Source organism: Barbatula barbatula (assembly GCF_947034865.1).
Source record: "Barbatula barbatula genome assembly, chromosome: 11".
Classification (NCBI taxonomy): Eukaryota; Metazoa; Chordata; class Actinopteri; order Cypriniformes; family Nemacheilidae; genus Barbatula; species Barbatula barbatula.
Genome location: NC_136774.1, coordinates 13,887,094 through 13,902,071, shown reverse-complemented (window position 1 = coordinate 13,902,071; position 14,978 = coordinate 13,887,094). Strand labels below are relative to the sequence as shown.

Sequence of the window (14,978 nt, the reverse complement as noted above, 5' to 3'; positions counted from 1 at the left end):
TTGAGAAATGCCAATGAAGGAACTTTGTGTAATTGATTTAACTAATCTGTCATTAAAAACCCAGCGAAATCTCTTGAAGGCAACATTATTCTTTCATAAGGTAATGCATTTCTTTTTAAAGGGGAATCCATTGGAAATTTCACTTAAAGCTCAGCGGTTTGAGCTTAAACATCTACCAAGTCGCAACGCTCAAAGTTCACATAAAAGGAAGATACGGTACTTCCTTATCAATTCGCGCCCAGATTTGATTCGGAAAATGAAGATTATCAAGACGATACAACTACTTTGCCAGCGACTTGAGCCGGATGTAAAGGTTTGCTATTAAGTTAAATAGTTAAAAACTATAGCTAGCTGTTTTACATTTTATATACAACGTTATAAAGATTTGGCGTAAGTGATCAACCATTGTTAAGACAGGTCTCGTCGCGACAAATACAATAAACCCCATCGTAAACACGATATTTGTTGCGTCTCGTTGGAACATAATTACGGATTAGTAGGACTTTTGTCTTTTTACGTTGCTGGCGTGCCTGCATTTGTAGACCACACCAAGAAACAACATGTACTACAAACACAAGACAAACTCAAGCGCCAGACTGTCCTCGCAAAGTTGTAATGGTTGGAATTGCCCCACTTTTTACCAAAAGCTTTCGTGCACAGCTGGCCTTGATCTCTCCCAGGTTCATGTAGCATTCATCTCTGAAATGCACTTCACACACTTGAATATTCAGATTGTACTGTTCTTGAACAGTATTGTAAATAAAATATAACCATTCGTTTTTAGTTCTCTCATCTATTTGGAGGGCAAACAAAGAGGCTTTCTTCTCGCAACGAAACACACAGTGTCTCCACGACATGGCTGCGGCGGCGATACAATGAGAATTACAAGTACCTTACTTGCGTATAGATTTGGGCGGTCTTAGTCAAATTATACCATAAACTGATTCGTGGAGGTGTTGTCACACGAGGCATTTCAGGTAGGTCTGGGTGAGCATTCGCTTTTAAATAAAATGCATCTTTTGTTACGACACTTTATAGCAATTTTACGTGTCTAATACATGCATGGGCAACTTATAACACACCAAAGACAAAGAAAAACACATATCCACACCATATGACCCCTTTAAATAAATGAAAAAAGCACCAGATTTTGAAAATAAGAACAAAAAGAAAATATTTATTTAACCGGATCTTGATATTCTAATATGTTCTTTGCCAGAAAAACCTCCCCCCATCGTCTTGTCAGTCAGCACTTCACTCTTCTCAGATGATGGATAAAATCAAATTCCTGCTGTTGATCTTTGCTGTGACACTTCTTCCACTTACACTGGACGAAATAAGCGTATTGCAGTTTACATATGACACGACCAGAGATGACAGAAAAACATACTGAAAGCAGCGGTTTTAAATTCTGCTTTGACAGCCGTGAGGCCGTGCCGAACACTGTTAGTATTTGTTAGAAGTCTGGAATGGTGGGAAATGTTGTGCTTTGTACGTTTTTTGTCTTTATGTAAACCAACCTTTTAGGTCTTTAGCCGGTAAAGTTTAAATCCTAGCGCTAACGCGAGGAGGGTAGGCGGTCTTTTGTGGCAGCTCGAACGCCTTCAAACATGAGCATCTACACCACAAACACAATTCGGTCGAATGCGTTTTCGACTTCTTCTGGATGTGGTGAACTGTGATTATGAACTGCGATTTTCAATTACATAAATTCTTCAGCTTCTCTTTTTTCATCTCTGTCTGGTCTGAGCTTTATTTCTTATGTTAGACTTTTTCTAACATAAAATAAAACTCAAGTCTGCTTATTTTGATGATATTTTGACCTGTGTTCTAGAGCCGCCTGTGGCTACTGCCGATCCGTCTTTATACATTGTCCTACATGCCAACAGAAAAGAGAACTGCAATCATCATGAAAACTCTAGACCTACATTTTATCCAAGAGCGGCAAAACAGACAAGCTTGCGTGGATGAAAGATTCAGTGACGACAGACGTGTGACAGACAGGACAGAGATTTATGTCCAGGGTCCGAGTGTGTGAGGAGTGTCACCATGTCATCTGGGACTGGTGCCATTCACGGAGGAGTGACAGTCAGACTACAAAAAGACAAAATGACTCTGACAAACAAACCCTCTCAAGCTCAAAACAGTGTGGTACACACGGGGAAAGACTTTGTTTCATGTCTGTAAGAGCTGTCAAATTGATTAATCGTCTGCGTTTATTAAATATTTGTGTGGCGTGTACATGTATACATGCACACTTATACATGTATGTATATTTACCAAATATTCATACACATATATACTTTTGAAACATTTATATTATTTTCATTATGTATCATATTTATTAAATATATAAGTGTATGTCTGTGCTTTTACATATACATAAAAATGTAAACGCCACACAATATTTTGTAAACACAAACTTTTTTAATAGTGTATAAATAGTGTCTAAGCAAACACACTTTATGTGAAGACTGTGAATTGATATTGAATAAATCAAAGTCTAAACATGAGGCACCGTGTAAAACCATACGCCTTTCAGGCACTTCATTTTACACTGCGGTAACAACAATCTAACCCTTAACACCACTTAACCTGGTCATAAATTCAACATGCCACTAATGCATTTATTTAAAAACACATTCATCTTCATGATGGCTAAAGGGCCTGTTCTAGTATACAAGCCGTAATATCATTCAAACTTGTTAAGCAACAATTTTGCAATCTCACAATAAATAAAAAAGAAATACGTTCACCTCTCGTCCTCCTAGTTATGTCACTTGTCTATTAAAGAAAATGATTCCTTTGGGGTGAGCAGGGAATGCCATTTGTTTCACATCACCTTCCGTTACAAGCGGTGCCATAACTTGTTTATACATCTTCAGAACACCGTCGTGTCCCCTTACAAAGAATTCCTCATTGTGTTTAAAAGAGCACCTCCCAAACAGTCCTCACACATATCAATGACTTATTGTTCCTATAGTGCTGCCATGGGCCTGGCAAACGGGCATCTTGCCTTCCTTGGAGAATACCGACCGGACAGCCAAATGTTGTCGGGGATACACACAAGGCTGTGTTGTGAGTACTGGCATTCAAAGCTCAGAGGGAGCGTATGGAAAGTATTGTGAGAATACCAACAGGGTGCATGGGAGATGGGTAAGTCACTCCCTGGAAAACTCTGCTTCATCTCTTAATTAAAGGTATAACTCATCAATGTGCCATCCCGAACCCTGGAGTTTCCCAACTGACCGCTTAGACACATCGCTCTTTTTGTCTGTCACATAAAGAAAAGATCCTCGTTTGGCATCGAAAGCTTTATTCCATTTGCAAGAGTTCAGGTTAAATGAACTGAATAGGTTTTGAGTGAATTGCTGAGACTAAATATGGGCACATTTATAAGAAGAACCTTTTTTTAGATTAGATTCAACTTTATTGTCGTTACACGTATACAAGTACAGTGTAACGAAATGTAGTTTAGGTCTAACCAGAAGTGCAGTTAGCAAGTGCAGGATATACAGTTAGAATAAATACAGAACACGATATCGAGAACATATTATACAGTTATGAAACTATTTTACAGTAGGTATGTTCTATGAAAATATGACAGTAGGTATGTACTATGAACAATATATACAGATGACTATATACTATAAAGGAAACACTCAGCAAACACTTATCCGATCAAGGCCCTGACGCATAAACACTGAGTGGCTTTTGCTGTCTGATTCTATCAAGACATGTTGCGGCAGCTTCATGTTAAAATACCTTTCACGTGTATGTGATACCCTGTAATGCATGATCGAGTTCAAGTGAAAGTACTCAGTCATATCTGCAAGAAAATGTGTGACTCAACTCAACACAAGGTGTCACGTGTTTGAGCAATATAGCGTGTTATAGCGTAAAAGGACAAACATTTGACATGACACAGAATCCTTTATTTGTCTCAACTATGTAAACGGGGCATAAATGCATCATATTTGAATTCTTGTTATACTCGAACCAAGAGCGGGTCGTGTCAATTGCACTATGACCTAATATGCAAAGTCAATAAACAAGGCGGGGACGCAATGATTTTACACGCGCTTTTACCATCAACCCGTTTAAAGGTATTTAGGCGACTTAACGTTAACCGCCAACGTACATTTACTTGTGGCTCTTTAAACGAGTTTATAGTCAAACAATACAAGTGTTTTCCATCAGAGATGTTACAAACACGTGTCCAGCATGTCCTCGGATCTCACCCGACCAAATACAAAACAAACGAGCACAACAAATCCGTAAAAGGGGTTTCACAACCATAAAACCAACACGCCTTGCATCGCAAAGCAATTCAGTTAAAAACGTAAAATACCTTTACAGTCGCACCGATCCCATCCCTCAAATGGCCCTGCACGACCACTTTATTTGGACAATAACCCCACGTCTCAACGCGCACACATGACAGTAAAGACCGGGCCTTTTTCATTCCCGAGCGCGTGCTTCATATAGAAATAATCCCCACAGCGTGGAGCTCATCCCATGACTGTTTGACAGCGGCGAATGACGCGGCTTCTACTCACCGAGATGAGAAATCGGTCCTCCGGAGAGGCTTTTCGTACCCCGGGCGTTCACTCCGACGACCCCGCTTTTAAAGCGAATGCTCGGCGCCGAGATTCCTAAACGTTGCCTGTAGCTCCGGCGACCATGTTTGCGCTGACCGAGTGAGCGACTGTTGCTGCTGCTGTATTGTGCATCCGGGCGCTTGCGGGATCAGGGGGCAGGAGCTTTCCGTGTACGGCGGAAAACGGGAAGAGTCAGTGGAAGACATGTATTACGCTTAACCCAAGTGTCAATCAAATGGCACATTATTGGGGTTAACTGGCGTTTATTAACCTTATCTGTGAGAACGAAGAGGTCGAGAAGCAGAGAGGTTGTTAATGCGATGTTATGTGAACAACATCGATTCGGCATTTTCGTATTGGGGTACAATTGAGATATAAACAATGCGTATATGAGTATATTATTATTCAGAATATGGACGTCTTGTCGTATCGATGTATGTAATGGCGATATACGTACTGTTACGTAACAGCCTTCGCGATTTCTCGCCACATGCGCGCGCCACGAGACACGTTGAGAAGAGAAACAAAGCAAAGCTGAGCTCATTTACATTGTTTCACAGCATTGACATATAACAAGTGATTTGATCTTTTCTCAATCCGAATGTTGAATTTTGTGCCATCCCTTTTAATAGATGAACTGGGTGCAAGAAATGCTTAAAACAATGCCGCAAAAATTATATTTATTGCATAAAATTCACCATAAAAAAACTAACAATTAATCGTTCCGACGATTTGTAAGTCCACAAAATGTATATTTCACCATTCGTAACGAAAGATTACAAAAGATGCATTTACAAACCACACTAAATGCCAACGCTGGTGAACAGCGACCTCTGTCGTTTCATCAGGATCGTCTCCTCTAGTGAGAGGATAATTCATGGCCAACACTGGACAAAAGAAAATATCAGTAAACCACTCCAACAAAACATCTCACTTGGGTCTTATAACAAGCCGGTTGCCAATGACTGGGAAATGAAGCAGAAAATATTTAATACACCCAATTCACTTTAAGCTATTTCTGAGGGGGCAGTCATACAAGGCCTTTATGTGAGACTGCTGGAACGAAAACACTATTCTTCTGTAAATACAGCACAGTGCTTCCCCTTTGTGCTGTGTAGCCAAGTGTTGTCTCTTCCGATAAATAGTCCACAAGGGGTAACAGAGAGATGTTTGATACATTGATACTAATAAATGGGACCTAAGGACATGAGCTGGGGGAAATGTCACTAGATGGCGTTAAACTATTATTCCCTTCGGTTTTGCAATGGAGGATGTGGCTACTTAAATATGAATAAAAAACAGCTTTAACAGCAGTTATTACTCTTGCATTTTTTAATGCATGGATAAAAATGAGTTCTTAGGCTATAATTGTTGAATGATGCCATTATATTATGATCATTGCTAAATATCTGCGCCAGTTAAGCCACAGAACTAAATCAGATATCTGTCCTGCACTTTATAAAAGTGCTATAAAGTTTTCTCGCAGTGGTGTCATAAAATAATTAATCATTTTTGCTTCCCCAAAAAACCTTTCAGGCAAAAGTTCTTTAAACAACCATTATAGTTTGTTGTTAAAGGTTCATGATGAAATCATGCAGGGAGTCACAGAATCGTTTTTTTTTAAAGAATAATTTTTTTCCAAGAACTTGTAATGATAATTTGATCTTTGCTTAGGGAGTCACATGGTATAATGGCTGAACATTTGCTTTGTTTATGACTGAAAATGTCACAAAAATATCATCATTTATGGCAAATGAATAGCAATATGAAGGCAAAAGGGGAATGTTCTATAATTAAAGACCTAATAAATCTATGTGTGTTCGTTTTAAGACCATCTATATGACAGCATAATTTCAAAATGTTGACAAATTTCTTATAAACACTGCAGTATATATAATATAAACATATATATATATACATTTACTTTATTATAGCCAATGTATTGTATTTTATATATTATATTACTGAGAAACAGAGCAGCTGTTGTTGTTTTCGACTTTGTAAATTTTTTGTCCATTCGGATTCTCCCAAATATGAATGTCTCCCTCTCTCTCTCTCTCTCTCTCTCTCTCTCTCTCTCTCTCTCTCTCTCTCTCTCTCTCTCTCTCTCTCTCTCTCTCTCTCTCTCCCTCTCTCTCTCCCTCTCTCTCTCTCTCTCTGTAATATCACTACTAACCCAATTCTATTGTCCAATATGAGTCAACAACACTGTGACCACATTCTTAACTCCATGTCTCTACTAATGAATCCGAGAAAGATTTAAATTGACTGAAATTTGGTAAGCTATCTCTTCCAAAATTACACAACACAAAAAAATTAGGAATGTGAATAATGTCCTGGTTAAAAAGGGCAGAGAAGATTCTGATTGGCTGAAGGGGCTGTCAGCACTGGGTTTTGAAGCTTTTGGTCAGATTAGATGAGAGAATAGGAGAACCGTGGCAGTCAAAAGAGGGACTAAGCTAGCAAGAAGGACTAACTTTAAGCTTTGAGATAAGCCCCTAGACCACCATGACACCCACCGAGATTATTTTCTTGTTGGCTGGAACTTGCACCGTCATGTTTTTTGGAGTGAAACTACTAGGTCTTGTCATGATGCTTGCCCCGCAGCTCTGCTATCCTATTCCTGTGTCTTTTTTCACCTCTCAGGGGAAATGGGCAGGTGAGATATAAAACATTAGTTTATTATTTTGTTTGCCACAACCTTAATCAGACAAAAATAAACAACAACAAATATTTAGTCTGTTTGTATTTTAAATCTATTTCCTATATTATGTCCCTGCATGCATTTTTCTCGAAAGTTTTATTCGTTGTATTATACTTGGCAGAATTTTGGTAAAGCAGTCGTGCATACAAACAAAAAAAGTGAATTGTGTGAAAGATTAGGTTTACAAAATGCTCATCCAAACATTACAAAGGAGTGCTTAACGAAGAACTTAATAAAGATTTGATTTAGCAACCATTGATATATTGATACTATTTATATATATAAAAAAGTACTTTATTATTCAACAGGTGATTATAGCTAAAGTGACCTAGACTGTGTTTAAAATCTACATTTTATCAGTTAATATATTTTCCTGGCAATCTGCCTCTGACCTTGGGTAGGCATTGGGCTCCGCTCTGCCAGTCGAGATAAAAATCAGGCATTTTAAAGCATAAAAGTAAAGAGAGTAATACCTCATGTACAACACTAATGTCACTCTCATACAAGCATAGCAACAGACCTCGGCCTGTGGCCCAGGAGCAAGTTTCTCTTCTCACTTTTTTATCCTCACAAAAGATCTTGCTTCCATAAATTCCACTTTATCGTCTGCTAAAGAGAGAACGTCTGCCTATGTCGTACTTAAAATAACACAGTGTGAACCCCATCAGCAACAAAAACAATTCCAGACTCTTTTCCCAAGCTTCCTTTCCATTGCATTTCAGCACAGAGAGTGGCAGAGAACAAAAGGCTATTAGAACAGTATGTTCCGGCACATATTATTACTCCATTCGTTTCTTTTAAGATTGAATGGTGGTTCCCGTTCATTTGAAATCAAATTAACGTGACTTTTTTCTCACGTTCTGCAAGTGGTCTTTAAAGAAAATCTCTTCCTTGTGTGTGTGTGTCTAGTACAGTACGATGTTTCTCTTTGGGGGTGTTTTAGCATGTTTACACAAAGTCCATCTGCTTTTCATTTTATGAAGCTCTGCACATTTCACAATAGCGGGTTCAGTCTATTAGATTGAATGTCAAATTTGTCAAATCATGTAAAAAAGTAAATCAAGCTAATTTATGGAGTTGTTCACAAGCTTTACACAAATCGAAATCTATAGCTCACCCTGAGATTTCCCTGAGGTTTCATTGTAAACCAGGGCACTACTTGTACTTTCTTCCATAAAGAACATTGGCGCTGAGAAAGAACGAAAGCATGGGAAACAAGTAAGAAAGACACACTCACACAAAAAAACAACATCTTGTCACAAATAAGAGACCGCACGGACGTTAGCCCAAACGTTTGGCCTTTGGAGTCTGTTAAAGCAATGAAAGCACGACGGCAGTAATTACATTTGACATCATTTCCTCTAAATTATTCTGGCCGCCCCGTGCCCGCCCCCATTCCCCCTTTTTTTCACAGTCTGTTTTACCACCTACGATGTGAACTTCTCGGACAGAGCAATAGTTCTTGTAGTGGCAGCTCATAACAGATGACTTTTCACACAAACGCACCCTCGCGAGCTTGCTGTTTATTGAATTGAAGGGTACACACAGTCTGTTCGAGAACATGCTGTTATAACAAACCAAACAGTGTGAGATTTTCAGAGAGAGGGCTGATAGCAGATAGATCTTGATCTGAATACTATTGATTTGGGCATATGTTTTGTAGTGCAAATTATTTTACATGGGATAGATGGAATATTTGATGAAAAATTAATCACTGTAAAATGCAGTGATTTTTTTTGTTGTGAAGTTGGGTGTAAAACACGAAAAACATGAAATTTACTTTACAAAAAATATTGATGTTTTTCAGGACGCCCCAGCTTCCGAAATAATTATATCTAATAATTATAGATTATTTTAACATTTAATATATAATTCTGTTTCAGTGATCACTGGAGGATCAGATGGAATTGGAAGAGCTTATGCACAAGAGGTAAGAAACCTACCACAAGTGTCAGCATTTTAACCTGTTGTTGGCTCTGTTCTGCCTCCAATTTAAATTTGCAGGCTGTTTATCAGTGGCATTATGTGGCATTATGTGAGGACCTATGAATTGTAGTAATGGCATTGTCTGGCATAATGATCCTTGTATGTCTTGCCTTTCTGCAGCTTTCAAAACAGGGAATGAATGTGATCATCATCAGCAGAAATCAAGAGAAGCTGGACAGAGCATCCAGGAATATAGGTTAAGCCTTTTCTGCTGAAATATTAGTCTGAATAAAGTGTTTGGTATCAATTAAAGCTACAATATGTAAGAATTTTGCCATCCCATTGGCACAGTGTTAAATATTTGGTTTACTTGTAGCCTATACTGACATTATCCCAAATGTTTCAACAATGTATAGAAATTCGCAATTTTAACAGTGTAACATCTCTTCTCATTGCATAGAGTGGAACGCCTGATAATGCATTCATGTTCACATCATCCTCGATTTCTGCATTTACTGCAAGAAATAATAAGTGTGTTTGACTTCATGCGGTGCTGTGCGGACCGATCTGTGCCGACATCAAAACGCTGTGAAAGCAATTGGAAAGCAGTATCTTTCGTTAATTTTATACGCAATTCTGTTATCTCTAACAGGGTCCTCGGCCGGCTTATATTATAACAAAATGGCTAAGCAAACTTTATAAAATTTTGTCATCCTCACCCAGGAAGATGATTTAGCAAAGTCTCGTCGGATTGATTTTCATCAGCAGTGGACATTAAGACAACAACTCCCATAATTCCACTCTCATTCACACTGACATCAAACTATGCCTTTGTCGTTTTTTGTCAAGGTTTTGTGACCTCGAGCAGTGAAAATTACATATTGTGTCTTTAAAAAGTCTTATTTTTCTGTTCAAGCAGAGCTTTCTACAGGAACACAAGTCAAAGTAATAACTGCTGACTTTACCAAAGATGATATATATGAAACCATTATGAAAAGCTTAGAGGACTTGGATATTGGTATATTAGGTCAGTGGTGTTGTTTCTCTGGTTATGTCAAATTATGAGAAGTAATGCTGACTTTTCTTGACAAAAATTATTTAAATTCTAACACAGTGAACAATGTCGGGATCCTGCCCAGCCAAATACCAAGCAGGCTGCTTGAAACTGCAGATTTGGAAAAGGTGAGACAGGTCATGCTAAAAATATTAAAACTACTAAAATATAAAATGTCGCAACCAGCTTTCCTAAGTGTTTATTAGATATTTTCATTTATGTTTCATGTGGTGGCCCTTCATATAGAAAATATATGATGTTATAAACTGCAATGTAAAAGCCATGGTTAAGGTAAGTAAATCATTAATTCATTTAAACGGAATTGCATGTTCAAGCTTGAATGTTTCATGGAAGTGTTTTGAACACCCTGTTTTATTTTTAGATGTGCAGAATTGTGCTGCCAGGAATGCAGGAAAGGTTTGACTTTTTTTTTGAATAATCTTCTCATAATGTTCTCATAATTCATTTTCCGTACACTCACTGACTGTATGTGTTTCCTCAGAGGAAGGGGAGTCATTTTAAATGTGTCCTCCGGCATAGCCAAAATACCCTGCCCCATTTACACCTTGTATGCAGCATCTAAGGTAAATTTAGTTAAGACATTTACGCAGAACTGAAAATGTGTGACTGTGTTTTTCCTTTGGACTGGGCTGATTTAACTGGTAATACCTATACCATTTCAATGCTGATGGTGTTTGTATCAGCTATTTATCAGACAGTGTATGTGTTTACATTCAGAATTTTGTGTAGGTCTGTGGAGCATCTGAAAACCAATTGATTGTCTAAAATCACTATAAAGATCTTACAATGTAGTTTGTCTGTTGTCATTTAGGCAGACCCTAATCTCTTTCTCTTCAGAGATAACATTTGAGACAAACATTTATGTCAAGAACCAGCCGTGCTATTTGTGCTTTAATGTTTCAGAATAATTTTTCTTCATATTATTAGAAAAGGTTACTTTCTAGAAATCATGTGTTCCCACATCAAGCTTACAGTGCCAGCGCCGTAGGCATCATAGACAGCGGAGGATATATTTAGATCAAGGAGGTCATCCAATAATTATACGTTGTCTATATATACTATTTCACCCCATCCTAATGATGTGGTTACAGCCTTGCAGTCGACCTATAAGCCCTAACAAAGTACATTATTTCATTATAATCGCTGATAAGTTGATATTACATTTAGCAGACCCTTCTATCCATAGCGACTTACAAATTATAGAGCATTTAACATTTTGTCTAAAGTGAGTAAAACACTTTTATAATATCAAAAAATTAATGGAGAAATTAGATTTTCGTTTTTTAATGTTATGTTTAATTATTTGTTTATTTGTTTAGGGGAATCTAAAATGCATGTTTAAATGTGCTTAATATAAAGGAAACGTGACTTTTGCACTATCATTTTATTTTTGTAAGCCATAACCAATTTAAAAACATCGTTTGATCTTATAGGTTTTCGTTGAAAGATTTTCACAGGGTCTTCATATGGAATATAAATCCAAAGGAATTATCATTCAGGTGAAACATACTAGCATATACCTCTCATGCTGTTATTTTTAAAGAATCCTTATATTGTATTCACGTTGTAGGTGTGTCTCTGTTGTTTGTTTAAGACAGTGGCTCCATTCGGGGTTTCAACATCAATGACTGGATATCAGAGGCCAGACATGGTCACATTCACAGCTGAGGAGTTTATAAAGAGCTCTCTTAAGTATCTGAAGGCTGGTGACCAGACATACGGAAGCATCACTCATGCCATATTGGTAATGACATCACTGTTATGTTTAACTTTAATGAATAATTTCAGTAATCATGTACGTTAGGCTGTGACACATCAGTGCATTCATCAATGTCACCGTATCTGTTTCATTTACTTCTTTAGGGATGGATTGTGCAGGCTATTCCCACATGGGTTTTACAGAGTGAGATGTTTCAAAATCACTTCAAAAAATATGTGAAGGAGAGATTGGAAAAATGAAAGTTTATATTCTCTTTGTATATGCATGAACATCTGCTAGTACCACATTATGTTTGTTTGCACTAACTGTGACAGAAGCTGCTTACTTTTCAACTGTTAAAGAAGTATGTTCTTAGGTTTGCAAGTGTGTATTGTACATTGTTTGACATTTCTATCAACAACTTTTTACTTTTACAATCTGAATCTCTTCGTGACCTCAAGGAATGTGACAAAATAAGACCGGGACAGACAGGGAATGAATGCGGAATCAAGATGCGTCTGTTCATAAACCTTCAAATTATCTGTGTTGCTAATGGAACATAATCCTTTAAATTATCTCATATGGCATTAATAGAGAGACAACAAAACACAACTTGATAACACATTAGACAGACTGTCTCCAAAAGGCAAAATGACAGGGATAAGTAGAGAAAATAAGAGAGATATGACCTTATCCTATGTTTTATAGGATAATTTAACCAAAAAATAATTTACTCACCCTCAGAACTCTCTTTGTTCTGCAGAATACAAAAGAAGATACTTGGAAGAATGTCAGTAACCAAAAAGATCTCTGACAGTTACTAACAGTTACCGACATTCTTCTAAATATCTTCCTTAGTATTTAGCAGAACAAATAAATCTATACAACCTGAGGGTGAGTACATTTTGACAGAATTTTCTTTTTTTGGTGTAACTATCCCTTTAAAACAGTATCTTTGGTCTCTAAATATACAGATATTTGGCGCTACATAGTGGTTTAAGAGGACAATGACACAAATGACATATCTAGTGTCCTTGTGCTGTTTAAAGACATTTTTTGAAGAATCTCAACATATTAGTAATAAAGGAATTTGTGTGTTTTAACGTGAGGAACTGACTTTGATGTCCGTTCACAACTTTTGAAAATTGGCATGAATTATAGTCCATGTCCCGAAGTAAATAATTCAATCATATATAAGACAGAAGTGTTTACTCCTGGCCAGTTCCATTCAAGTGTCATCCTTACGATGAATTTTTTTCTGTCAGTATTTGGTGGTTAAAATACCCAAAGAACTTTTTAAATAAACTTCGCTGTCGTCAGCTGTCATTTTACTGGAAAAGACTGCTAAACGTCCCATGTAATATTTTGCCAGCAGAGGGCAGACGTGTGATACCACAACAACTAACAATTGCGAACTGCATCCAGAAAAGACTTAACCAGTTTGTGAAGGTAAGGTACACAGCGCAAATAAGTACTTTCTGATGGGGGACTTCCATGCACATTGAGGTTTTAACAAAGTTGTTCACCCTTATGCAATTTGCTCTAAATGAAGGTTAACAGAATAACTGTGTTTGTATAAAGAGGTTTGTGTTTTATACAGGGAATTTCCTGCCAATTTATAATGGTACTGCGGGTGCTATAAGCTATAAGTTATGTGAAGTCATTTCTCCTTTTCTTGGGTGTTTATCACATCACTATTCAAATGGATCAGTTATACTTTAGGCATTAAGTCATTTATGCTGTGTACTTCAGTGCCTTTGTCTTAAAACCTTTGACACAGTTTGAACAACTAACCAATACAAATAAACGAAGAAAAAAATCCTCGCTACCACACAATAATGTTTTCAATTTGAGATCAAGTCATTATTTAATACATACATACTGTACTGTGAATAAATACGATAATAAGAGGATCTGATCTGAACATGAGGATAGAGAGAGAACTGCTTTGTCATCAGACCGCATACAATCTCAATAAGCTTTGCTTGTGTGGTCCAGCTTCAAGGGGTTTGAGTCCTTACACACATAAACAGCAGGCAGATGTTGAGGAATAGATTGTTTACCAAGCTCTCAATTCTCTAAACAATGGATCAAATGACACTGAACTTTGGCAATCAAACAAAGAAACCGCCTCGCTCCCCCGCGAGTAAATATTTGCCCTTCTATATCAAAAAGTCCCACTCATAACCGCCTGGGACCCAGACGCAGTACGCACAATTTGGAATTAAATAGAGCTTTTTGCCATCTATTTGTTTAATTTGATCCTTTTCATGATCTTTTTTCAAAGTGGTCAAATGTGTGATATCTGCGAACTGTTTACCATGCAAAACAGAAAAATACACATTCAGAGAGATGAAAACTATTAAAGTGTCACCGATGGAAAACATCCAGTAAACAGATTCTGGGAAGAGGGATTAGTTGTCTTTTTACATACTGTACATAAGAACACACCGAAATGCATTATTTAGGTCAAGGCAGGAGCGTGTGGGAACTGTTTTAGGGTCAAGCCTCTCAGAAAGTGAGAGTTTCATTGCATTGTCCATGTTTTTGTGAGGTGTGATACTAAATAGGTGACTCATGTTAAACCTAGTGGGAGAGAAATTGGTTTAGCGAAGCCTAAGGGTTCACATTAATGATGGGCAACTCGTCGCCTTGGTAACCGCAGCTGTAATTTCCTAATAAAATTAAGCGAAGGGGTTTTGTAGACCACTAAAAGTGCTACATTTGAACGTGAAATGATTTCCCAGCACTCTCTCTGAAGAAACAGGACCATGTGTTAAATCAACACGATTCCTCAAAATCTCATATCTCAGCAGGATAATGTGTGAACAATAGTTGCGCTTTTATGCCATGCTACACACTCCAGGGCTCCAGGAACTGGAGCAGAAGTTAGGGTCACGTGCTCCCTCTCAGAAATCAAATCACATGAACTGTCGCTGAATGACATTGGAAAATAAGCAAAGCAAATCAGAG

At 37.6% G+C, this 14,978-nt stretch overlaps 2 protein-coding genes across 5 annotated transcripts in view; one reads left to right on the top strand and one right to left on the bottom strand.

The window, feature by feature from the left end:
- slc20a2 (solute carrier family 20 member 2) overlaps positions 1–4,781 on the bottom strand; it is a 28,808-nt gene extending 24,027 nt beyond the window's left edge. For 2 of the 3 annotated variants that reach the window (XM_079467777.1, XM_079467778.1), the window contains exon 1: positions 4,560–4,745. The gene's annotated coding sequence lies outside the window, so the exon portion shown is untranslated. Of the gene's footprint in view, positions 1–4,559 lie in introns of all 3 variants that reach the window. The other variant, XM_079467779.1, reaches the window with a different exon arrangement.
- A 2,219-nt stretch (positions 4,782–7,000) lies between these two features.
- hsd17b3 (hydroxysteroid (17-beta) dehydrogenase 3) lies at positions 7,001–13,103 on the top strand. Of its 2 annotated transcripts, none has more exons than XM_079467258.1 (11): positions 7,001–7,260; positions 9,189–9,235; positions 9,412–9,487; positions 10,151–10,258; positions 10,346–10,413; positions 10,532–10,576; positions 10,668–10,702; positions 10,788–10,869; positions 11,740–11,805; positions 11,901–12,050; positions 12,170–13,103. In XM_079467258.1, the coding sequence occupies exons 1-11, from the start codon at positions 7,110–7,112 to the stop codon at positions 12,263–12,265; spliced, it is 924 nt and encodes a 307-aa protein (XP_079323384.1). In that variant the 5' UTR covers positions 7,001–7,109; the 3' UTR covers positions 12,266–13,103. The 2 variants fall into 2 exon arrangements, with proteins under 2 accessions (XP_079323384.1, XP_079323383.1); XM_079467257.1 differs by having other exon boundaries at positions 7,011–7,260; positions 11,877–12,050.
- The last annotated feature ends 1,875 nt before the right edge of the window (positions 13,104–14,978 follow it).

What these genes read in the sequence shown, in the direction of transcription:
- hsd17b3 (XM_079467257.1), top strand. Translation starts at nt 7,110, where the DNA reads ATGACACCCACCGAGATTATTTTCTTGTTGGCTGGAACTTGCACCGTC. An exon ending in AAACTGCAGATTTGGAAAAG is followed by an intron (nt 10,414 to 10,531) that starts GTGAGACAGGTC and finishes CCCTTCATATAG; the next exon opens with AAAATATATGATGTTATAAA. An exon ending in GCATCACTCATGCCATATTG is followed by an intron (nt 12,051 to 12,169) that starts GTAATGACATCA and finishes TTACTTCTTTAG; the next exon opens with GGATGGATTGTGCAGGCTAT.